Raw genomic sequence first — 27,454 nt, forward strand, 5'->3', positions numbered from 1 at the left:
CCTTGTTAGGAATGACAACGGGGCAGATTCAGAGTGAATTTGTCAAAATTTAGGACCCGTTGTATTAAAAAAACTTTGGATCCGGACTCGAACTCGGATCCATTGGATTTCACTCAATGGACCAGATTAATATTTTCAAAATATAAAAAAAAATACTTTTAAAAATAATACTATCATAACTTTATAAATATAATACTATATTATTCTTGAAAGGTCGATGTTTTCTTTGTAAATTTATATGTGAGCATTTTAAGCATTGAAACATTAAAAGTTTTAGAATGTGTTGCTTATATAAACATTAAAACGATTATAAACTATTTATATTATTATTTAAATGTATAATAATATTGAATTTATATATTATATTTAAGTATAAATAAATTATACATATTTATTTTTATCTATGTACAAATATATTCTATATAAATATTAAAACATACAAAAAAATTAAAAAAAGTAATCGAGGCGAGGCGGGCCTGAATCCGAACCACTAAAATCCATTCAAAACTCGCTGCAACAAGGGTAAAGTCCAATTCTGCGTCCAATCGGATCCATTATCATCCCTATTCTGTATGTTTGTGTAATGGGTTTGGACGGTCTGACTTGATGAGTGAACACGTGACAGAATTTGAGAACACTCAAGATAATTGTACACAGAAACTATAATTACTGCCGGATAAATAAATTTTGAGTATGAACTTACTTTTGTTTTAGTTCATTTACGATCCATTTATCCTGCCTTGAGCTTGATCGTCGAAGTATATTAATTTCAAAATATTTTCCTATCGATCGAAGATAATCACTAATAGTATGATTTCATCAATTGACTTTATTTGGTTGACAGTTGACAAATTATATATAACTTTTGAAAATATATCCATTATTAATATTTATTTACATTCAACATATACAAACTATGTACTTCAAGTTTTACTTTTCCATAAACAATCTGATAATAGAAAAAATATTGAACTCACATAAATATGTCAAAATAACTACCCAAAAAATGTAAAAAATATAAATAAATAAGAAAAATAAGTAGTTGGTGGATGTAAGTACCATATAACAGTTAGGTGTAAAGCAAGAGTATTTGATAGGGTGACATGTGGGTTCCGGTGGATAGAAAGTAGGCATCAAAGGTGGAACCTCGTGAACAATGTATATTTCTTGTCATAATTAAGGTTGGGTTTGGTTATGTGTGCCTTTCGCTTTGTCTCTAAACCAAAATTCCTAACCCAATTCATATCATTTTGGAGGGTTAATTGCATTAAGAAAATAATAATAATAATAATAATATGAGCCCTAAATTTTTAAAAAAGAAGCCCGTTGTTTCTGACATCGGAGGATCGTATCATCCTTTTCTTTATAAATTGTAGGGGGTTATGCTGCCTGATTTTTTTAGTTTTTAAACAAAAGTCCACTGTATCTAACGTTGGAGGACGTATTACCCTTTTCCTTATAAGTTTAGGGGATCATATTACTTAATTTATAAAAAAGAAAAAACTCATTGCCTCCGACATCGGAGGATTGCATTACCCTTCTCTTTATAAATTCAGAGGGGTCATATTGCCTGATTTTTTTTAAAAAGAAGCCCGTTACTTCCGACAAGGGTCATTTTCTTTTATAAGTTTAAAAAATTATACTGTCTTTTTTTTTAAAAAAAGAAGTCCATTATCTCCGACATCAAATGATAGTATTACCCATTTCTTTATAAGTTTAGTGGATCACATTATCTTTTCTCTTGTACTAATTTTTTGGTTAGTAATATTTTTACAGTGAGTATGTTGCATTTAACCCTAATTTTGGACAATGGGTTGAAGTCAATCTTGATTAACCTTATTTGTATAACCAAAATGTCATGAATTGTAATAATTTGATGGAAGATAGTAAGCTATCACAATCATCACAAGTTTCTTGTTGATGAGTTCTACCTATCATTAATTATTCTTGTCACAACCCCATTGTAATTAATACATAGCTAGAAATCTATTTATTTCTAAAAAAAATTGATCCAATAATATTACACTTAATTAATAATGAAAAATGAATTACATATCAACTTATATTTATGACAACAATTTAATATATGTAATAAAAGAATCGGAATCAAAATTTTCAACTTCGAAAAATTAAATAAATATTTTATTCATATACGAGAGTGATTTGAATATGTTGATGTTCTATGCCAATAATGTTCACAAGCATCAGCGAAATTACACTTTTAGTTTCATAGGAAGGAAGTTCAATATTTTAGTTTTTAGCTTTATGAGATTTTTAAAATGATCTCAAAATTGAAGAAATTTGACATATTTAGTCATATACTTTATTGAATTTTTAAAATAGTCAAAAAATTGAAAAAAATTAACACGTTTAGTCCCATGTCCAAGTTTCGTCAAAAGGTAGATGGCAATGACATGTGCAACCTCGTATTCGCTAACTTGGCTACTCACACCACTGATGAACATAACATTTTGCCTTGTATTTTTTCTTCTTAAAAATAAAAATTGAAAAAATATAAGAAATAAGGCGAGGTTGATGAAAAAATTTGAAAAATTATAAAAGGATTGTCTACTTAATCTATAATTTTTAAATTTTTTAAATAAATAAAATTATAATTGATAACCCACAATCATTCACTATAGAAAATAATTATAAACCTAAAGGAGATTAATGGATTGTACTAGTCGTCAAACGGTCGTTAAAATATGAAGAGTATTGATTGTTTTTCAAATAATAATAGGAAATTTATAATAAGGGTAAATTACAACGACTTCCTCTAAAATTTGACATAATTACGAATACTTTCTCGTTGTTTGAAAAATTATGAATTCTTCCCTAATATTTGATGAAATTATGTAATTATTGGATGGAGGTATGAAATTGTTAACTTTGCCCTTTCAGAATTTTTTTTAAAATAAAAATGTATTAGAAAATCAAACAGGGCAGATGAAATCTTTTTAAAAATTATAAACAAAATATTCACTTAATCCATAAAAAATATTAAAAAAAAATTAATCTACAAGGATATTTTGATCAATTTACCATAAAAAATAGATGAAAACCTAACGGATTGGGCTAATCGTTAGACGGATGTTAAAATTAGAGGTATATTTATAATTTTTCAAACAATAAGGGAGTATTCGTAATTATACAAACCTCAGAGAAGGTTGTTATAATTTATCTTTATAATTATATCAAATTTAAAAAAAAAATAAATTTAGCCAATTAAATATTTATCTTTGCTCTTTGTCTTGAAACCCTTGATTGCTTATAATTGGATTCAAACCCTAAAATCATGATTGGTGGAGTTGAAATCAGAATTAGGAGCAATCAATCTACCTTAGATTAGCTGGTTAAAATAGTGACTATCTGTCTATCATGACAAATGACTCATTTGGGGTCCATCTTCTATATATATATTTTTTAATTTCAGTGGAGCCCATTAACTTTGATCTAATTGCAACCACCACCCCTCTTATTATTGCCTTGCAACTTGCAATCTAAGTGCCCCTGCAAAAATAATCCAAAAGTTGATTCTGAAGTTTTTTTCTAGACCCGTGAATTATACGATTATAATAATATTTTAATAAATTAATTAATATTATAATAAATTCATATAAAATAATATTAATATTCTTATATTTGGTGATAGTCGAATTTGCAGCCTCATATTGCTAGTTGTCGATATAGTTTCTTTCAAGTAGTAAAATTGGAGTTTTAAGATTAAAAGAGTTGTTACGTTCGAGTTCTAAAAATGTAATTATATGTCTATTTTCATAATATTTTTATTTATTTGAAATTATTGATATACTTGATCAGTATTTGATATTTAAATGTATAAAAAGTAATGTAATGAATCATATATATGAAAAAATAAAAATAAAAAAATCAATTACACATCTCACTTATAGCATTAATTTTTTTATGTTTCCACATAAAAGTTATTTTTTTCATCTAGAATACAAACATTTATTATCCTATTTTTTAAAATATTAACTATTTGTTTATATTTTTATTTTTAATAAAAAATATGTATTTTTAATTTTGTATAGATTTTTGTGTGAGAACGAGAATATATTTAGCTTAGTTAATTAAATTGTGTTTTACATTAAATGATGGTGTCAATCAATATATTTTTCATAAAAATACATATAAACGTTTATTTTTACTATAATTACTATTTTAAAAATTAAAAACAGAAAATAAAATATAAAGAAACAGGCTATTTTTTCATTCCGCACGTATATGTTTACTGCTTTATTTTTTAGAAATAAAATTTTTACGAATTCAGTTCATTACATCAATCAATACACTTAAATATAAAAAATAGTTAATTACACGATTTTTTAAAAGGGTAATACAGTCCATTCCAACCCTTTGTTTTTTTCCCAAAAAATTGATTAAAATAAATATCGTGTAATAATAAAATGGTAGGTAAGATGACGAATTTCTCCCCCAAGAAAAGGTTGGAATTGACTACTTTACCCTTTTAAATGTCATGTGCCTGTCATGGGATGCAATTTTAGTGGAATATTTCATAGGAAAGTGATATGAGATGACATTGTGCAAAACTTATATAGTTGGGATAATAAATTGTATTAAAAAAATAAAAGATAAAGTCTAAAATTAAAATACAACGTAGTTCATTTTATTAAATAAATGATAAATTACAATCACATTTTATTAGATTCGGTATAATTATTAATTAATACCTTATTGTTGTTTGTGAAATTATAAATTTTCATTTAATTTTAACGTTCATCTAATAATGAGACCATTTCATTAACTTCTGTTAAATTTTCATTAATCTTTTGTGTTGAACGACCCAACATCTCCTTTTGAATTATGAATAATAAGTTAATAACTTTATATGTTTTTTAAAATTTTATAAAACATCTTTTTGCTTCACCCACCCTCAAAATTTTCTAATATTTTTTGCTCAAATATTTTTATTGAAAAAAAAAATAGCAAGGATAAAATAGTAATTTCTACCTCACCATCCAGGGGCTAAAATATATTTTGTTTGAGTATTTATAATTTTTCGAATAATAAATTGTATTCATGATGGAGAGTATAAGGGAGTAAAGTGAGATAACATTAGAGTAGAAGGGGTAGAAAGCAATTTACCCCTTTATGTACAATGGAACTATGGCCACATCAAGGTCACAAAACTATTGTAACTGGAGAACCAAGAGGAGAATTCCAAACCCGAACTGAATTTGGCAGAAAACGTGAAGTAATTATATGACCAATGTACATACACTTGTCGTGTGATAGATGTACAGTTTGCGAAAAGTGACCAATCATATGATAATTGTATGATTGGTTTGGTTCGATCAAACTTGATTTGAGTAAGAGTTTTCGGAACCAAGAACACAAGAATACTGTCATTTGCAGAGATCCTGAAAAAAATAATTGAACTCTGTTTCACCATTCTGCATCTCTGTGTACACCTGAGACTGTACTAGACAAGTGCACATCAATAAGGCTGGAATTCCTCAAGAAATCTCTATACCAAACAGCTGACAGCTTTGGAATCCTGTTCAACGTTTGACGATCTACCCGATATATTCCGAATTTTGCAGTGTATCCATTCGACCATTCAAAGTTATCCAACAAGCTCCATATGAAATAGCCACGCACGTCAGCGCCGTTCCTGCAAATTTTGATCAACGAGTGTGACAGATAACGTTGGAGTGCATGTAATAATCGCATGAATTTGTGTCAAGACTAGCAACTTCAGCTTGAAGGTGTGGAATCTTGAGGTTACTCGGTCTGCATTGTAATAAAGTATATACTGATTAAGAAGATAAAATCACAAACTTTAGAACGTATTAAGTACCTCACAGCTTGAGCAAGATGTGCAAGATACGACTGATGATAATGGATTCTCTTGACATCATGCTTGTAGATGTCGTCTTCATTGCCCGGCGAGGAGTAACCTGGAATTGAAGTCTGATCAGCTTATATATCATCAAAAGAGAAACCGAATTGACAGTTATATTCTGTGATAATTAAGAAAAAAAGGTGACGCCCATCTTTTGAACCAATTAGTCTCATATAAAACCATCAGCATCCTGGTGTACAAGGTTTGTGGTGAGTGCAAGCCACTTTTAGGGCTACTGAAGTTTCAAATATGAAATGCCACACGGCAAATGTATCACAATGGTAGGAATCATGGACACGTTTGATATGCTTACACAACCGAACATGCATAAATAATTACGCAGAGAAATGACAGCTGAATGCACATATGTACCATTTTCAGTTACTATCATTGGCTTGTTATGGTATCTGTCCTTAATATAGCGCACGATATCTTCCAAGCCTCTTGGAACCACGAAAAATCGAGACATTCCTGTCTGCAAGAGGAACGAAGAAGTGTTTATTGATTGTGCCAAAAAGAATATTAGGAAAACAATCTGTGTAGTTAATAAACGGCAAAATTTTTGTGGGAAATCAAGTATGAGCAGAATTTGTACTGGTTCCCCAATTGTAACACCATCGCGCACTCCAGTAGTGGCCACAAACCCACGGATTGGACGGTCACCACCTTGGGTGCAGCTAGACTCATTGCAGGAGCAAGTGGAATGGATACAATCCTTTGCATAGAGTGTGCCGTAATGGTTTATCCCGATATAGTCTACACTGTCTCTTAGAAGCTCTCTTTCCTCCAATGAGAATCTTGGTAGTTCACTTCCGTGAATACGCTTCATTTCTGGAGGATAATCCCCAAATACAAGTGGATCCAACACCCTTTTAAACCATAACAAAGAACATCATATGTTAATTCCATCATAATTTCTCTCTTTTCTTCTGTTTCTATATTTCAAATTTTTTCGGGATCTTATGTTGATTCTAACATCTTACCAAGCAACATTAAAAGCTAAGGCCCTGTTTGCAGCTTCCTTATCAGCCTCATCCTCTGTCAATGGTGTGTACATAAATGCTAACACAGTGATGCTAATTACACCATTCACTTTCGACTGCACCAAGATCACTTTGTAGTTAAGGAATATAAAATTTATCAAATCTTTTAAACACCTGTGGATATCGTCTTTTGAGGATATCGAACCACTGATTCTTACCTTAAATCGTTCACGATACAATTTGGCTGCTTTGGCATGTGCCAATAGCATGTTGTGCACCGCAATCAAAGGCTCAACATCTGAATTTCCACTGGCACAGTGACCAAAAGGAGGCGAACACCGAGCCGGAGGGTATGTTGCCCTCTCATAGCTCATTTCTGAAGTTAAGTTTGGTTCGTTGATTGTCATCCAGTACTTAACTCGATCAGCAAAATAGCTGAAACATGTTTCAGCAAAATGGACAAATTCTTCCCTGTTTAAACCAGATACATGATTGCACATCAGACACTAATGAAAAGAATCCTTTCATGAAATCATTCAAGAATATAACATTGTTTGAGATAATCCCTGTTAAACCAGCTTCCTGGCTTCTGACTTTTACTTCACAAGATCAATTTAGTGAATAAGATAACAATAACTGGACACATATACTTACTGCATTAGTGGGCTGAGCCAGCCCCCAAATCGGTCTTCAAGTTCTTGAGGATATTCGTTGTGGAAAATCGTCACAAAAGGCTCTATACCTGTATTCAGCACTTATCCAGTATCAACTGAAACATACTAGTAATTTTATCTGAAATTGTTAAAGCATCGAGGAAATAAGTACGACAACTTTCTCATAGTACCTCTAAGTAGGAGATTATCAATAATACTATTGTAGAAGCTGACAGCAGCTTGGTTAACCCCACCATATCTCCCTCCTACATCCATAATTAGAAATATACTATGTCAAGAATGACAGGCTAAACAGGGGGAAAAAACTCAAACAGAAGCTTCAAATCAAAATTTGGAAAGTACATACTAGGAAGAACTCTGCTCCAAGAGATCGAAAAGCGGTAAGCAGTCAAACCAAGTGAATGCATTATCTCAATATCTTCCTGTGATTAAGAAGTTAAAAAATAGATACACCAATAAGAGCACTTCCACTCTCATCTTATTACACTGTGAAATCATCTTGAGTCCTAAGATCAACTTAAATTGCATATTATTACCATGTAACGATGGTAATGATCATCAGCTACATCACCATTTCTCCCATCTGCTATGCTACCTGAAAACCTCAAACATACCAAGTTTAGACAAAAAAAACAACATTAAGAAACATAGGATTGAATCAAGAAAACCTCGGGCAATACAAAAAACTCTGTTTATCACCTTCAATCCGGCAAAAGACATCCCAGTTGCTCAAACTCTTACCATCTTCAAGAGATGCTCCTTCCACCTTCACAAAAGAAAAAAGACAACATGGGCCCAAGGCCGTTTTCTTGAAAATCATAGAGAACAAACAGTAACTGAAAACTAAAGAAAGAGAGAGAGAAATCACAGACTTGATATGCAGAAGTGGAAGCTCCGAAGTGAAACCCATGTGGGAAATCCGACCTTTTGATGTCAACTTGTGCTTCGGCCGACGATTTGACCGTAGATAGCAGCAAAATTAAGCAATGGGAGACAAAAATGCATGTAAATTCAATGTTCTTGAGTTCTTTCCGCTTCTGTCGTCGGCCCATCTGAGCAACAGCAGAATCATCTTTCTCCATTTACGGGACGAGAAAAGATTGTGATGATTTCCCAAGACAAGGAGAACACAGCAAAAACAGTTTCCTGAATGGGAAATGGAGAGGTTGGAAGATCATTCCCTTGATTTTTGATTGGACAGCAGTTAAAATGTGAACTTCTGTCACAAAAAAAATTACCTTTTACTTGCAAATCTATATGGATAAGGCTATCTCTAGATTGAGAAAGCAAATTCAAGAGAATAATTGTAAAAATTTATGCTTTTCTATAAGTGTTAATTATTTTTCTTTAAAAAAAAAGTGGATAAGTGATTAAGATGTTAAAATTTAGTGGGATTGAAATTTATAGATATATGATGAAAAAAAATAGGGTAAATTATAACGAGTTGTCGTGTGATTTAATATCATAATATCTACTTTTGTTATTTAAAAAATTATCAATATTTTATAATTTTAATGATCTTATAACAATTAGTACAATCCGTTGGGCTTTCCATATATTTTTTATGGTGATTGACCAAATTACCCATATGGATTATGAATTATAAATTTACGATATTTTAAACTTTCATGTAATTTTTTCATGGAATAAGTGAATAATTTTTTCCACGCACCATGTTTGTTTTTTTTTTTAATTTTTTTTAAAAAAAATACAAAATACAGCAAGACAAAATTGGCAATTTTAGACTTTCATCCAAAGATTACATAGTTTCATCAAACATCATAGGGTATTTGTAAGTTTTTAAATAATGAGGTATTTATAATTCTGTTAAATCTCATGATAGTTTGTTATAATTTATCGAAAAAATAATATGAAAATATTTGATAAACAAAGTTGATGCATTATCAGCTTATTTGTAAAATTACCAAACTGCTCTTAAATATATAAAAAAATGTAGTTTAATTTCGACTAATATTTTCAAGGATATTTTTTAATTTAAGTACTTGCAAACACTCTTGATTTTGTATTTTGTAAGAATGAAATAGATAAGAATATATTAAAAGATATAGAGATAATTATACTTTTCTCCTCTACAATTTTGTGTAATTATACATAAATCCGTTATAGTTAAAAAAAATTATATTTAATACCCCTAAGGTTTGCTCTCGTCTAATAAAATGGTCTATTTTATTAGTCAAAATTCACTGAATTTGTTGATATTAACTGAAAAAACTGAATGAAAATCAATATTTACCTCGATTGACTTATTACTGACTTATTGTAGGTCAAATAATATCTTTTTTCTGATTAAACTACCCTACTAATGACGAAGATACACCTCCTCACATACATTAACATGTGAAGATGTATAAGGATAATTTGATCATAAAAATATTTATTGACCTGTAATCAGTAATAAGTTAATCGGGTGCAAATATGGATTTTTGTCCATTTTTTTTGTTGATATCAGTAAATTTAGTGAATTTTTACTAACACATATACTTATTTATTACACGGGAGCAAATTTTAAAAATACTAGATGTAAACTTTTAAACTATACAGAGTTTATATATAATATTAAATCAAACCTCAAGAAACAATAATGTAATTATATAAAATACATTGAACTATATGTTTTTGGGTAAATTACAACTACCTCCTCTGAGATTTGGCTACGAATACTCCCTTGTTATTTGAAAAATTACAAATGCTCTTTTATTTTAACGACCGTCTAATAATTAGTCAAATGGTTAGGATTTCATCTATTTTTTGCAGTGAACCGACCAAAATGCCCTTGTAAATTAAAAATTATAATCTTATTTATTTTTTAAATTTTTTAAGTGATAATTTTTAAAAATATTTCATCCACCCCGTTTGATTTTTTAATAAGTTTTTAATTTAAAAAAATAAAAAAAATATTGTAAAGGCAAAATTGACAATTTTATACCTCATTCAAGGATTACACAATTCCATCAAACATTAGAGAATATTTATAATTTTTCAAACAATGATGAGGTATTTGTAATTATATCAAATATAAGAAAATATAATTTTAATTTACCCTATGTTTTATAAAACTTGATGTACATTGGTAAAAAATATTAACTTGAAGGGTAAAAAAATAATTTAATATAATATGAGGCACACATTAAACAAATACAACCCACCACACTATATAATTTCCAACACTACTATAAATACAAAAAATAATTAATTTTTTAAGGCAAACATTATTCGTTGATTTGACTATTTTTGTTGCTCCGCTGAAAATCGCACTTCACCTAGTGTGTATTTATGCCGTAGGTAAAATTTTCAATTTTTATTTCCTAGTAAAAATCTCGATCACTTCAAAACTATAAACAAATATTTAAAATATATAAAAAGAAAAATGAAAACAAACAGAGCCAGTTTTCATGCAACTTCTTCCTACCTACTATACTGTATTAGGGCCGACCATATGGAGAGGTCTATCATTACCCAATTCATCCTTTCAAATATCTTTTATTATCATAATTAAAAACAAACTCATCATTGTTGGTCCCACGAATTCCACCCTCACATAAGCCACTTGTAAGAAAAACAACCATGTCTTAATTTAATAGTTAACTTTGAAATTTTTTAAATAAATTTAAAGTCAAGGGCTCGATTCTTATTAGACGTGTAGGTATTGATTTTATTTTATATAAATTTATGGGATAATTACACTTTCTTCTCTTGAGGTTTGATGTAATTACACATAGATTTTCTGTGATTTGAAAAATTACATTTAACACCCTTGAGGTTTGCTTCTATCTAACAAATAAGTTCATATGTTAGTCAAAATTTACTGAATTTGTTGATATTAACAAAAGAATTTTGAAAAAAAATCTATATTTACTTTCTATTGACTTATACTGACTTATAATATGTCAAATAAATTTTTTTATGATCAAATTATTCTCATACGTCTTCACGCGTTAATGCATATGATTAATTGAGTTGATGCATTGATCAATTTATAATGTTGATGTATTATATAATTGTCCCTTAAAAAATACAAATTGCAGGATTTTTTTGGAGTTTCCATCTTGTCCATTTACTTCCGTCTCTATATTACACCCCATATTTTATATATTAGGTGATGATTGCCATATATCCAGTACACAAAGCGCTGAATATAGTATGAATTTGAATTGTTTTTTTATGACCGAAATCCACAATGACAAAGATGTAAAAATAAATAAAAATATATACATAATGTTTGATTTTGTTTTTAATTTGTTTTGGGGTGTTTTGTGGAGATAGAGAGAAAAAAATAAAAATAAATAAGTATAAATTACAGATAGTCGCTTTCTTGAACTTAAATAAGCCTATTTTTCGAGAAGTCGAACTTCAACAGTAAAAGAGCTGATACCAATAACATAATAAATATATACGTAATTTTTTACGAGCACCCAAAGAATGGTAGATTGAATTTTCATGCCATTAAAATTTAATAAATTTTGGAAAAAAAAGAAAAAAAGGATGTTGCATACTGTACATCTCATCATTCAGATTGAACCATTGATACATCTTTATTCTCATATGAAACTGTACTAGATAAGTCTACACCAGCAAGAATGGAATTGCTTAAGAAATCTCTGTACCAAGTGGCAGATAGTTTTGGAATCCTGTTTAGTGTTTGCGGATCGATGCGATATATTCCGAATCTCGTGCCGTATCCGCTTGACCATTCAAAGTTATCCATCAAGCTCCATATGAAATAGCCTCGCACGTCAGCCCCGTTCCTGCAGATTTTGAATGTTCGAGTGCAGCGACTAGCATTTCAGTTCATATAATAAGTACAAGAATTTGTAACAAGATGTAGCAATTTCTTAGAGCCAGAACGATGCACTGCAGATGATTGACTGTAGGAGCGTCTGATAAGCTAAATTTTAGTCATTTCATAGAAGTTAAGTACCTTACGGCTTGAGCAAGATATGATTGATGATAATGGATTCTCTTGACATCATGCTGGTAGATGTCGTCTTCGCTGCCCGGAGAGGAGTAACCTGGAATTGAAATCAGTTTGGCTTATGTACCACAGTGAAAGGGAAAATGAATCAGCTGTTCTGTATTAACTAGTAAAACCGGTTCTAATCAAGGACGCTGTCCTTGTATTGCCCGTTATTTTGTATCGTCTAATCTCGTATAAAACCATCTAGTTTTGACCCACTGAACTTTCGAATTTGGAATGGCATATGATGAGTGCGTCACGACAATATGAATCATCGACTGTTTTTATGAAGAGACAAGGCAAGCATGCTTAATGATTATGTAGAGAAAGCCAACTGCATGCAGATATTTACCATTTTCAGTGACAAACATTGGCTTGTTATGGTATCTCTCCTTCATATAGTGCACGATATCTTCCATGCCTCTTGGAACCACAAAAAATCGGGACATTCCTGTCTGCACGAGGAATGAGTAAGAGTATTAGAAAGATGGACTGCATAGTTAGTAAATGGCAAAAAATGTTGGACAGAGATGAAGTATCAGATTTGTACTCGTTCCCCAATTGTAACGCCGTTGCACTCTCCAGTGGTGTACACAAAACCACGGATTGGACGGTCACTACCTTGGGAACAACTAGAATCATTGCAGATACAACTGGAGTGGATACAATCCTTTGCATAGAGTGTGCCATAATGGTTTATCCCGATAAAGTCTATGCTGTCTCTTAAAAGCTCTCTTTCCTCTGGAGAAAAGCTTGGTAATTCGCTTCCGTGATAACTCCTCATTTCTGGGGGGTAATCCCCAAATACAAGTGGATCCAACGCCCTTTTCAATGACAGCACAGAACACGATATATCATGATCAGGAAGAATAGAAAGCTTCATTTCTAGCATTGGTTCTAACGCTCACCAAGCAACATTAAAAGCTAAGGCCCTGTTTGCTGCTTCCCTGTCATCCTCGACATCTCTCAGTGGTGTGTACATGAATGCACAAACGGTGATGCTTATTACACCATTCACTTTAGACTGCATCAAGATCACTTAGTAGGTGAGGTAGACGAAAAATTTTAAATCTTTTAAACACACATCTTTCAAGGTTATTGAACTATGGATGCTTACCTTATACTGCTCACGGTACAATTTAGCCGCTTTGGCATGCGCCAACAACAAGTTGTGCACCGCAATCAAAGGCTCAACATCTGAATTCCCACTGGCACAGTGACCAAAAGGAGGCGAACAACGAGCTGGAGGGAACGTTGCCCTTTCATAGGCCATTTCTGCAAATAAGTTGGGCTCGTTGATAGTCATCCAATACTTCACTCGATCAGAAAAATGCTTAAAACATGTCTCGGCAAAATGGACAAACTCTTCCCTGTTAAACCACATAATTGCCCATTAACCAACCAGCCCGATGAAATGAATCCTTGTAGAAAATCAATCAGAAGACGACCATTATCCTAGATGATCACTGTCAAACAAGATTCTTGGCTTCTACACTTTACTTGACAAGCTCAATTTAGCGGGTCAGATAACAAAAAACTGGATTCAGATACTTACTGCATTACAGGACTGAGCCAGCCCCCGAATCGGTCTTCAAATTCTTGAGGATATTCATTGTGGAAAATCGTCACAAAAGGCTGTATACCTGTATTCAACCTTATCCAATATCAACTGAAACAAACTAGTAACTTTAATCGAAGGGGTTGAAGCATTGGATATCAAAGAATCACTACTTGGCATAGTACCTCTAAGTAGGAGATTATCAATAATACTGTTATAGAAGGTGATGCCAGCTTGGTTAACCCCACCAAGTCTCCCTCCTATAACCATAATCAGAAACATTCTTGTCAAGAATTAGAAGCTAAAACAGCCAACCAAGAAAGGAAATTTGAAAAGGTACATACTGGGAAGAACTCTACTCCACGAAATCGAAAAGCGGTAAGCAGTCAATCCAAGTGAATGCATTATCTCAATATCTTCCTGCGATTCATTAGGGGAGATAAAAGAAACAAAATAATGGTAAAATCATCTTTAATCCTAAGAGGTCTTGTGAGCAATTAAGTTGGTTCGAATCCCACGAATATGTTGGTCATGCATACTTGCATTACTGTAATAGTCGTCGGTGGTCTATTGTAAGAGTGATTATTGATCAGTTATCAATTCGCAAAATAAATGCAGGGTTGTTACCATGTAACGATGGTAATGATCCTCAGCTATATCACCATTCTTCCCATCTGCTATGCTACCTGGAAATCTCAAACACACCAAAAGTCAAACTCCACAGTAACCAACAGGCAAGAACAGATGATCAAACTAAGATAACATTGAGCGACACTGTGCAAGAAACTCAGCTTTATCACCTTGAATCCGGCAAAAAACATCCCAGTTGCTGAAACTCCTACCATCTTCAAGAACTGCTCCTTCGATCTTGAAGAAACACAAAGTGGGTCAAATCCAAGGCCATTTTCTTGAAAAAACAAAGGGAAAAAAATAAACAGTGGTTGAAACAGAGAGAGGAAACACAGACTTGATAAGCCGAAGTGGCAGCTCCGAAGAGAAACCCATGTGGAAAATCCGACCTTTTGATGTCAACTTGCTCTTCAGCTGATGATATGGCCGCAGATAGCAGCAAAATCAAGCAATGTGAGACGGAAACCCATGTGATCTTGATGTTCTCCTTTCCTTTCTGCTTCTGACTTCGGCCTCTTTCCAGCAGCAGCAGCAGAGACATGTTTGGCAAAAAGGCTTTTCTTGATAAGGAAGCGGTTATGAAAACTTTATTGGAAATCATAGAAGTTAGGGAGTTATTTATTAAAATAGCATACTTTTTCTTGATCAATTATATATCCACCCTTTATAATTTAAAAAATTATATTTATTATTTCAATATTTATTTTTATTTAACAAATAGACATTTCGTTTTGTCAAAATTTATCGAATTTACTGATATTAACAAAAAGTCGAAGAAAAATTTGTATTTATACCTGATTGATTTATCGACTTGTTGCAGGTCTAACAAAATTTTGTGACCAAATTATGCGTGTACCACAAGTTAATACATATAAGTAGATATATCTTCACATTTATAAGGATAATTTGGTTAAAAAAAATTATTTATTTATTTTTGGTTAATATTAAGAAATTGATACCAATTTGTTAGACATAATAAATATAATTTTTAAAAGAAAAAAGTATTATTTTAGTTCGCTAAGTATGTCTAATTTTAATTTTAATCCGATAATTATATTCATTTTTGTTTAGGTCCAGTAACTTACGTAAGTTTACCCACCCCTATGCAACTTTTGAAAGACAGTTTTAGTCCATATGCACTCATAGGGGTAAAATTATCTGAAAATCTACCAGAGGACTAAAAGTATGCATATACATTTTCACAAGTTAATACGTATAAGTAGATATATCTTCACATTTATAAGGATAATTTGGTTAAAAAAAGTTATTTATTTATTTTTGGTTAATATTAAGAAATTGATACCAATTTGTTAGATATAATAAATATTAAGAGTAATAAATATAATTTTTAAAATTACAAGGAATCTAAGTGAAATTGTACAAAATTTGAGGGGCTGGGGATGTTATTATTATCTATTTTAAACGAGAAAAGGCAACTAGCTACTTCCTTTCACCTATAGTACAACTACACATATGGGAACCACATTACTTTTTATGAGAAGAGTGGGCCCCCTGTCTTTTAGATTCAATACGAATTTCCATTATGTTTGTTTTCATTTTCAAGTTATTTTCGTAACGAGTTAAAACATACTCAATATTTCATCATTTAGAAACACTTTATTTAGGTGTTTTAAATTATTTAGCATAAATACATACATATATATACACATACATATACATAAATATACATAAAAAAGATATGTTTGACAATGAATAGTAATTTTTGTCTCACAAAATACAATATTAAACATACAATACTTATTTTAAATTATCTCCAAAAATAAGTCCAAACATACATACTATCTCTAACACGCACTTATTTATCCTTATGTTTCTCTCTCTATCTCCACAAAACACTCAGAAAACGAATCCAAACATTATGTTATTGTTTCTTTCTTCTTAAGAATGATGGTAATTTAGTGTTAGGCTTCCTTTTTTTGGCGTGATAAAATTTAAATGGTATGTATAATTTTAAAATTATAATTTAATCATAATTTGTTATAATAGCAAGATATTAATTACTAATATCGTATCGATTCAAAAGAAAATAAAAAAATAAAAAAAATTTAAGTGAAATATCTCAACTAATAATTCAAAGTAAAGATAGTCTTAGTACAAAAATAAAATACGAAAGGATGCTCAATATAAATTTTTAGAGAAGGAATTACTCGATGTAAAAGTACTGAATACTCAATATTTTTTTTCCCGTATTTTACAGATTTAGTACATCTGTTTTCGTAGGTTAAAAAATTATAATATTTAAAATCAAAATTATCATAATTTTTTATTCTATTGAATTAAATATGCCACAATTTTTATTTTATAGGATAAAAAGTACTATAAATATGCTAAAGGAATAATTACACTCATTTCTCCTAAGGTTTGGTGTAATTACATACAGATTCTTCGTAGTTTGAAAAATTATATTTAGCACCCCTGATGTGTGCTTTCGTCTAACAAATAAGTCCATATGTTGGTCAAATTTCATAGAATTTGTTGATATTAATAAAAAATTTTAAAAAAAATCTGTATTAACCCCTGATTGACTTATTGTAGGTCATATAAATCGTTTTATAACCAAATTACCCTTATACGTTTTTACTCGTTAACCCATGTAGGCATGTATATTTTCATCGTAATAAGGGTAGTTTAGTTAAAAAAAAATATTTGACATGCAATAAATCAATAATCAATCAACCGAGGGTAAATATAAATTTTTATTCATTTTTTTTTTATTAATATCAACAAATTCTGTAAATTTAGACTAACGGATGAACTTATTCGTTAAATGGAAACATATCTCAAAGGTGCTAGATGTTATTTTCAAAATCATAGAAGGTCTATGTATAATTACACCAAACTTTAGGGAAGGAGAATACGATTATCTCTATGCTAAATTCATAAACTGTGAGATTAAAACTGTAACACTTTTTATCTTATGGGATAAAAAATATAATCTTAATTTCAAAATTAAAAGCCTATATATAATTATATGAAATTTCAAGAAACAATCGGTGTTATATATTAGGGATAATTACATTTACACTCTTTGATTTATGGTCTGTTTACACAAACCACTCATTTCTTTTAGATAATTGCACATATACCTATCAAAATATCATTATCACTTACACAAACCACACCTTACTTTTTTAAAAAATTACACGAATACTTTCTAAAAATAAAAATATTAGCATTATTACACAATCTATCACTAATAATTTTTATAATTATACAAAAAATAAAAACTAATTTATGTAAACCAACCATAAATTAGGGGCGTGTAAAATGAGAAAAATTGCATAATACCCTCATGTGTTATAGAAATTTAGCTAAAACCTCTTATATTAAAAAAGTAAACGACGAAAATCCTGTATTTTTTAAAATTTTGCACACGCTCTTCTTGCCTTTTATTTTTATTTAATGGAGTTATTTTTTTTAAATTCTTTTTATATTCTTATGTAATATAAATTATTATTATAATAACTATTGGATCTTTTATTATTGCATTAGAATCATAGAATCTAATCAATTTTTAATAGCCATTGATCTTCGCAACAAAAATGATCAATCCAGATTTTATGTATTTTTAAAATATACTTTACATTTATATATTTATGTGTAAAATAAAAAAAGCATGATAATTATATATACAAATATGTATATATATAGACGAGACGTGACATGGGTTCGCGACGGGCACCATCACCTAAGACGTCACTGTCCAGATCTGGGCACGATGTCACCGCTCAAATGTCGCGGAGTGTGGAGTGGTGGTGCGAAGAGGTGGAAGGCAATACAAACAATGAATTATGAGCAATACAAACCTAAATGGATTGTATTATACAGTAAATTTTTAATAGGGATAATTATATATTTTTTTTTGTTAAATTTGATATAATTATATGTAAATTTTTATACTTTAAAAAATTACATCAAATATTTTTTAATTTATTTTTGTTTAACAAATAAATCACTATGTTAGTCAAAATTAACTAAATTTATTTATATTAACAAAAAAAATAGAAAAAACAATCTATATTTATCTCCAATTGACTATTATTGACTTATAACAGGTCAAATAAATTTTTTTATGATCAAATTACCCTCACACGTTTTCACGCAATAATGCATGTGAGGAGATATATTTTTATGGTTTTAAGGGTAGATTAGTTCGAAAAAAAGTATTTGACCTGTAATAAGTCAATTGGGAATAAATATCAATTTACACTCAATTTTTTTTTTAAATATCAGTAAATTTGGTGAACTTTGACTAACAAAGAGACTTATTTGTTAGATAAAAACAAACATCATGGCTACCAGATGAAATTGAAACTATAGAAAATTTTACATAGTGTTTGGATTTATTTTCTGAGTAATTTGTAGAGATAGGGACAAAAAAATAAAAATAAATAAGTATGTGTTGGATATAGTGTGTATATTTTAGAAATAATTTAAAATAAGTGTTATATATTTAATGTTGTATTTTGGGAGACATTTGTCATTGTTTATTATCAAATTATGTCTATTTTATACATATAAATATTATATATTTAATTTTATAAAATTAAATTAACTATTTATTATCAAATTATATCCATTTTATACATATTTATATAAAAGTTCAAGATAATACATCACATAAATAATATATAAAAAAGAATAGACAGACATTAACGCTTTTGCGCTCGTTTCTAACGGAGTTAATTTCATGGTCAAGTGGGCTGATGAGATCTGCAGTAAAAAATCGGAAACACACACACACACGTGATGCACGTGAGGACTTGATCTTGATTTGACTTTCTTGGCCCCTCTCTTTTTTTGGCTTTTTCTAGAAAGAAAATAATTTGATACGTAATTAATTGGTTATGTCTGTGTCATAAGGATTAAACGAATCTATTGCGTGTATTAAAAAAGAAATAGAACAAATCGTCACATCAGTGTAAGTCAATATATATAAAAATGATAATTATACTGTCTTTTTGGTGTAATTATGCATAATTTTTTTATAATTTAAAAAATTATATTTAATACACTTAAAATTTGCATTCGTCAAATAAATAAGTTCGTATGTTAATCGAAATTTGTTGAATTTATTGATAGACAAAATAGCGGAATTAGTCCTGTAAGTATAAGGGGTGGCGAAATTAGTCCTATAACTATTGGATTGACAATTTTAGTCCTATATATTTTAATTTAGTAACAATTTTGATTCTTTTGTCAAATATTATCCAAAACCTAATTGGACAAATTGAGGTTGAGGGTTCTAATTGCCAAGTGGTCTGAACTTAAACACGTGGCGTCGTGCGTGGCTACTAATGTGGCAAGGGGTGGGTAATATTGGCTGGAAGGACCAAAATTGCTACTAAATTAAAGTATATAGGACAAGTTAACGATGAGGAGCCATGACGTGGATGGGTTGTTGATGAAAATTGATTGGAGGGATGTGTGTGACATGGGGAGGTGAACACAGGAGTGTTGGTCCTCCGGTGAGATGATCGCTAGGGGCAGAGATATGATAGAAGAATCAGTTGTGGGCGCCACAAAAAAGTGGCAAAAATAAAAATAAAGAGAACCGACCAGATAGTGAACGAAAATGGACGGGCCAGGGTCCAATTAACTCGCTGGAGGATGGGGAGTTGATTGGTGGTTGTCTCGAAAAGTGGGTAGGTCGGACTCCAGCGAATCAAGAAGAGAAAGAAATTAAATTTAAGTTTTAATTAGGCAAGACTATAGTCATCAATGGGGGAGCGTTTGAACTCCGATTGAAATACATGCTGTAGGATTGGAATCAATGTCAAACGGTGAGTTCAGTGGTGGTGCATGTGAGTGGAGACGCGCTGGAAAATATATCCCGGCGACCGACTGTGTGGTGGTGGTTAACCATTTTTTGTCAAGACAGCATCCACATAGGATGCTGACTAAATTGTTGATGAGAGCTGAATCCACTAAAAATATTATCCTACTAAAAACTTGTGGAAGTGATGAGTAGGGTCAAATCCACAAAAATTAATTTTAAATTAATTTCTTTAAAAGTAGAAGAAAAACAAAAAGGCGGGAGTTTGTTTTAAAATTTAGATCTAAAGTCAAATAGAATAAAACACTTAAAGAGAGAATAAATATAAGAAAAACATTCTAATTAAACATCGGATCATTCTCCATTCCATAGTTGATTATAGATGCAAAGATTACAATCATTCATAATAGATAAATTAGTTATGGTCATTGGTACGACCTAACAATCTCACCTTTCATTACCTTGTTGATAGTTAAGGAACGTCCATTGACTAAATTTCTAATCAGTAAACAACTTGGAATGTCCTTAAGATTTAATTTACCAACAACATTAAAAACTAGAAAAATCTAATTCTAACCAATAAATTTCTACGAGGATTTATTTAAATTAGATTGTGCATTCCCCACAACATAATCGAAAACTAGGGCATAATCAATTATGCTACATTACTGCTAGTTATGGACTAAACAAAAAATTACGGGTTTGCAAGTTCAATTGGCTAAGCAAATATTCTTGACAATAAACAATGAGCTTTATTATTCATAAATCAGATTGTTTGTAATAAAAGCACAGAGAATAACACAAATACTAATATGAATGAAATTATAAATCATAAATTATATTTCACAATCCATTGAAATTAAACATTTACCGAGTCTTTAATCGGAATTAGAGAAATTAACTAGACATGTTCATAAAATAATGCATAGAGAAACATAAAAGACGCAGAGAATGTCTAAAGAAGAAAGATCCAAGTATCCAAGATCCAAAGATTTTCATATGATTAATTAAATTAATATTTATATTGACTAGTTACCTAATCCTATTAAATCGATAAAAGGTAGATTCCTAATAAAATTAAAAGATCTAAGGAAATAAAACTATTATCGTAAAGAGATTGTTTGAATCAATCAAAAGTATCCCAATTCACCTCACATCTTTTCAACTTTTGTTTTTTGGATTTTTCTTTTTCAGTTGCATTCCCTCAAATTTAGGGATGGATACGCCTAACACGTACTTCTATTTGAAATATATTAGTTGAGTTTAGTCAAAATACCTAAATTTGTACCACTAAAGCTTCATTTTAGTATTATCTTTGATAATACAGCTGTAAGAAAGTTTAGATTGTGTCCCAATCAACTATACTTAAATGCACATTTCAACTCATTTATTGGTAAAAAACAAAAAAGAAAAAAATAGGGAAAAAAAGTTTAATTATAAAATTGACGTTAATAATATTTCGACATTTCAATAATTTTTTTCCAACAATTTGAAATAAATTAAGGTAGTTTATAAGTTTTAAAGCATCTTATAAACTATAATAACCCATAACTGATGTAGGGATGGCAACGAGCGAGTTTTGAAGCCATAATTGGATTTTGGTATTTATAAAGTTATGATAGTATTGTTTTTCAAAGGATATATTTTTAATATTGTAAAATTTTTAAATTGAATCTACCATGTCCAGACCATTCAGTGTGGGTCGGAGCAAGTCCCAGGTCCAATAATTTCTTTACGCGTAAGGACTTTGATTTTTGTAAACTTAACATAAATCGGACCCGTCGGCTTCTTTAATTTATTATACATTTTATGCATGTGCATAATAAATTATATATAATTTTTTTTTAAAAAAAAAGTTGAAAAACCATCATAATTCAAGTTAAAGATTTAAAATCCAGCCTGAACCAGTTGAATCATCAATTGTTCCATAAAATGGTCAGGTTCGACCAATAAAATTCGACTAGATTCAAAATTATTTTTATTTTTTGAAAATTGCGTGAACTATCGGTTGAATCGACTACCCTGTTGATCCAGTCCCGAACCCAGTGAACTATTCGGTTCATGAACTTTTATTAAATTTTTATAAATTGAATCCATGATATTTCATATGAAAATTGAGAAAAATACCAATAAATCAGCACCCACATTATAATAATTATTTAAATTATATACTAATAAATGAACACACTCATTAAGAACATAATTTAATTAAATTTTTATTATTACTTAAGTTGCTAATTTAACCGCAACTAATAGAATAAGATTTATATATTATTTTTATTGGAAATAAAAAAAATTATTATAATTTAATTATAATGTTAAAACACTCATTATTTTATTATCTACTCAATATTTCTATTTTTATTTTTGACCAAAAAACTTTAATATATTGAGTTATCAAATTCTAGGATACTTTTAATTTCTACAGTGACTTAATGTTTTCATTTATATTTTTGTATTTTAATATATTAATTCTTTATAATGATATAATTATGACATCTTCGATTACAATTCACCCGATGGTTGAATCAATGGCTCTTAACTCAGTCAATTTTCTGGTTCAATCAACGTTCGGAGTTTTAAAACATTAGTTCGAGATACTAATATAAGCCGTTTGATTATGATTGGAGTACAAATTTCCGTGAGTATCAATCACATGCTGCATATTATACCAAGATTCGAACTTGAACAAAATACAATCAACATCAATCACATCATAAATATATATGCTATTATTTAGCATCCGTGGAATCAGAAAGTTTCTCGAGCAAAAGATGATAGGTTGAATTTTAATGCCATGAAAATTTAATAGTTTTTTTAGGGAAAAAAACAAAGAAACATAGGATGTTGCATAATGTATATTTCCTTATTCAGAGTGAACATCTTTGTTCTCATCTGGAACTGTAATAGACAATTCTGCAACACCAAGACTGGAATTGCTCAAGAAATCTTTGTACCAAGTAGCAGATAGTTTTGGAATCCTGTTTAATGTTTGAGGATCGATGCGATATATTCCAAACTTCAAGGCGTATCCGCTTGACCATTCAAAGTTATCCATCAAGCTCCATATGAAATAGCCTCGCACGTCAGCCCCGTTCCTGCAGATTTTGATCGACGACTGTGGCATGAGTACACAAATTTTTAACTAGAGGTAGCAATGGTATAGAGCCCGCACGACATTTCAATGGAAAACATGGCCTATGATATGTATTTGTTTCGGTACTGCAGACGACCAACAATATCAACGTCTATTAGGCCTAATTTGAGTCACATCATAGAACTTAAGTACCTCACAGCTTGAGCAAGAGATGCAAGATACAACTGATGATAATGGATTCTCTTGACATCATGCTGGTAGACGTCATCTTCGTTGCCCGGAGAGGAATAACCTGGAGTTGAAATCAGTTCGGGTTATATACCAGAGTGTAAGAGAAAATGAATTAATCGACCTGTATTAACTGGTAAAACTGGTTATAATCAGGACGTTGTCCTCCTATTGCTCGTCTTTTGTATTGACTAATCTCATATAAAGGATCCACTTTTTGACCTGCTAAACTTTCAAATTTGGAATGTCAAATGACAATTACATCACCACAGTATGAATCATCGACGTTTTTTATGCATAGACAAGGCAAGCATGCATAAATGAATATTTAGAGGAAGATGACTGCTTGAAGATATTTACCATTTTCAGTGACGAACATTGGCTTGTTATGGTACCTCTCCTTCATATAGTTCACAATATCTTCCATGCCTCTCGGAACCACAAAAAATTGAGACATTCCTGTCTGCACGAGGAATGAGCAAGAGTATTAGAAACATGGACTGCATATTTGGTAAATGGAAAAATGTCGATCAGAGATGAAGTATCAGAATTTGTACTGGTTCCCCAATTGGAACGCCATTGCGCTCTCCAGTAGTGTAGACAAACCCACGGATCAGTCGGTCGCTACCTAGGGTATAAACAGAATCATTGCACACACAACTGGAGTGGATACAATCCTTTGCATAGAGTGTGCCGTAGTGGTTTATCCCCATAAAGTCTATGCTGTCTCTTAAAAGCTCTCTTTCCTCTGAAGAAAAGCTTGGTAATTCGCTTCCGTGATAACGCTTCATTTCTGGAGGGTAATCCCCAAATACTAGCGGATCCAACATCCTTTTCAATGACAACACAGAACATGATCTATCATGATCAGGAAAAACAGAAAGCTTCATTTCTTATGTTGATTGTAACACTAACCAAGCAGCATTAAAAGCTAAGGCCCTGTTTGCAGCTTCCGTGTCATCCTCGCTCTCTGTCAGTGGTGTGTACATGTATGCACAGACGGTGATGCCTATTACACCATTCACTTTGGACTGCATCAAGATCATTCAGTAGGCAAGGAGGACGAAAATATTTAAATCTTTTAAACACACATTTGTTTGCAATCCTCTTTTGAGGTTTTTGCTATGGATGCTTACCTTATACTGCTCACGATACAATTTAACCGCTTTGGCATGTGCCAACAACATGTTGTGCACCGCAATCAAAGGCTCAACATCTGAATTCCCACCGGCACAGTGACCAAAAGGAGGCGAACAACGAGCTGGAGGGAACAGTCCTCTTTCATATGTCACTTCTGCGAGTAAGTTGGGCTCGTTGATAGTCATCCAATACTTCACCCGATCAGCAAAATGTTTAAAACATGTCTCGGCAAAATGGACAAACTCTTCTCTGTTAAACCAGATATATAATTGCCCATTAATACAACAGTCCAATTAAATGAATCCCACTGTCAAGCAAGATTCTTGGCTTCTACAATTTACTCCACAAAATCAATTAGCAATTTAGATGACGAAAGCTCGATACATATACTTACTGCATTACAGGACTGAGCCAGCCCCCGATTCGGTCTTCAAGTTCTTGAGGATATTCATTGTGGAAAATCGTCACAAAAGGCTGTATACCTGTATTCAACCTTATAACAATATCAACTTAAACACACTCGTAATTTAACTGAAATGGCAATTGAGTAATTAAGTACGACCACTTTGCATAATACCTCTGAGTAGGAGATTATCAATAATACTGTTATAGAAGGTGATACCAGCTTGGTTAACCCCACCATGTCTTCCTCCTATATCCATAATCAGAGAGATGCTTGTCAAGAATTACAAGCTAAAACAGCCAACCAAGAAAGGAAGTTTGAAAAGGTACATACTAGGAAGTACTCTACTCCATGAAATCGAAAAGCGGTAAGCAGTCAACCCAAGTGAATGTATTATCTCAATATCTTCCTGTGATTCATTAGAGGAAATTAAGGAAACAACAACGTAATAAAATCATCTTCGATTCTAAGATAAAACTATCAATAACGCTAGGCTTAACTTAGTCGACCAAGCTAATTAAGACCTCTTGGCCATTAAGTCATGTGTTCAAGTTCGAGTCCCACCAACTTGTAGTAATTATTCTTTATTCATAAATATTTGATAAAGATAATTGGTATATGGATTGTCGAAGCTTAAATAGTAACCAATTTGCTCAAACAATGAAACTTAAAAATGCAGGGGATTACCATGTACCGATGGTAATGATCATTAGCTATATCACCACTCGTACCATCCGCTATGTTACCTGAAAATCTCAAAACACACCAGAAGTCAAACTCCACAGCATCAAACAGGCAAGAACAGAGGATCAAATCAAGAAAACGTTGAGCAACAATAGAAACAAGAAACTCGGGTTTATCACCTTGAATCCGGCAATAAACATCCCAGTTGCTCAAGCCCTTACCATCTTCATGAACTGCTCCTTCGATCTAAACAAAAGAGAGACAAAGACAACATGGGTCCAAGTCCATTTTCTTGAAAAACATAGGGAAAAAAAAAACCAGAGAGTTCACAGACTTGATATGCAGAAGTGGAAGCTCCGAAGAAAAACCCATGTGGAAAATCCGACCTTTTGATGTCAACTTGTTCTTCAGCTAATGATATGGGCGCAGATAGCAGCAAGATGAAGCAATGGGAGACGAAAACCCACGTGATTTTGATCTTCTCCATTCCTTTCTCCTTCAGACTTGGGCCTCTTTCAGCAACAGCACAGACATATTTCTCCATTTATAGAAATAAGCTTTGACCGTCTGAGCTCGAGCGGCTATGCTTTGCTCCACCGGTAATATTTAGTTCACTCCACATGATCAAGAGCTTCCAATTCGAGTTCTATGTATATACAATTTTTTTAATAGTAGTATTTTATTTTTTAATTTAAAAATATAATATTATTAATTTTAAATTTAAATATATTGTATAATATAAAAATGAATCGAATTTTATAAAAAGAAATCGGAAATGAAAACAGTTAAATAATGCAAGTGTTTGTGAATACTTTAACTTTTAGAAAAATGATTATTTTAAAATTGTAGTAGATCTAAAAATAGAGGGTGGTTATAATAAAAGTGATAAGTTAGGTAGTGGGCTTCCATTATTGGGGCATTAAAATAATTATATGGATCAATATGTACCAAAATGATAATAAATTAAATTTATACATAATTTATATTTATTATTACTGTCTCACTTCTCAAAATGTATTTTAATATTGAAATAAAAAAAATAGCATTTTGATAATTATCTGCGTGTGTATTGGGAAAAAAAATATTTGTCCTATAACTTTTTCATTTTGGTCCTTTATCTTTAATAATATTAGAATTAGGCAATTATATATTAATAGTCTATTCTGCCATTGTTACAGAAGGAGTAGGTCAATTAGTAATTATCTGCACAACTGGGGATAGTGAGGTAATTTGGTTGGAAATGTTTGAGGACAAACTTCCAAGGCATTTTTAATCAGCATATGATGAGCCCGGGTGACATTATAATACCAAATTGGTGGACTTGATTGCAATTAACCAAATATCATCTACAATTTTGGGCCTGAGTTGTTAATGTCAGATGGGTTCAAAATGAAGTAA

The 27,454-nt window shown here is 31.1% G+C and overlaps 3 protein-coding genes across 3 annotated transcripts; all 3 read right to left on the reverse strand.

The window, feature by feature from the left end:
• LOC105177022 (beta-glucosidase 18-like) lies at window positions 5,080–8,749 on the reverse strand. The gene is made up of 12 exons (XM_011100036.2): window positions 8,417–8,749; window positions 8,244–8,310; window positions 8,081–8,139; window positions 7,891–7,966; window positions 7,715–7,789; window positions 7,525–7,612; window positions 7,089–7,341; window positions 6,871–6,986; window positions 6,483–6,756; window positions 6,260–6,362; window positions 5,843–5,942; window positions 5,080–5,656 (listed from the first exon to the last, which is right to left on the reverse strand). The coding sequence occupies exons 1-12, from the start codon at window positions 8,624–8,626 to the stop codon at window positions 5,428–5,430; spliced, it is 1,650 nt and encodes a 549-aa protein (XP_011098338.1). The 5' UTR covers window positions 8,627–8,749; the 3' UTR covers window positions 5,080–5,427.
• LOC105177023 (beta-glucosidase 18) lies at window positions 11,977–15,307 on the reverse strand. The gene is made up of 12 exons (XM_011100037.2): window positions 15,045–15,307; window positions 14,878–14,944; window positions 14,705–14,763; window positions 14,422–14,497; window positions 14,263–14,337; window positions 14,075–14,162; window positions 13,637–13,889; window positions 13,428–13,543; window positions 13,070–13,343; window positions 12,872–12,974; window positions 12,484–12,574; window positions 11,977–12,310 (listed from the first exon to the last, which is right to left on the reverse strand). The coding sequence occupies exons 1-12, from the start codon at window positions 15,246–15,248 to the stop codon at window positions 12,070–12,072; spliced, it is 1,647 nt and encodes a 548-aa protein (XP_011098339.2). The 5' UTR covers window positions 15,249–15,307; the 3' UTR covers window positions 11,977–12,069.
• On the reverse strand, window positions 23,217–26,672 carry LOC105177024 (beta-glucosidase 18). Its single transcript, XM_011100038.2, has 12 exons — window positions 26,391–26,672; window positions 26,236–26,302; window positions 26,060–26,118; window positions 25,706–25,781; window positions 25,547–25,621; window positions 25,364–25,451; window positions 24,966–25,218; window positions 24,745–24,860; window positions 24,387–24,660; window positions 24,190–24,292; window positions 23,794–23,893; window positions 23,217–23,602 (listed from the first exon to the last, which is right to left on the reverse strand). Exons 1-12 carry the CDS (start codon window positions 26,598–26,600, stop codon window positions 23,371–23,373), a joined length of 1,653 nt encoding a protein of 550 aa, XP_011098340.1. The 5' UTR covers window positions 26,601–26,672; the 3' UTR covers window positions 23,217–23,370.

This window comes from Sesamum indicum, linkage group LG14 (genome assembly GCF_000512975.1).
Source record: "Sesamum indicum cultivar Zhongzhi No. 13 linkage group LG14, S_indicum_v1.0, whole genome shotgun sequence".
Taxonomy (NCBI): Eukaryota; Viridiplantae; Streptophyta; class Magnoliopsida; order Lamiales; family Pedaliaceae; genus Sesamum; species Sesamum indicum.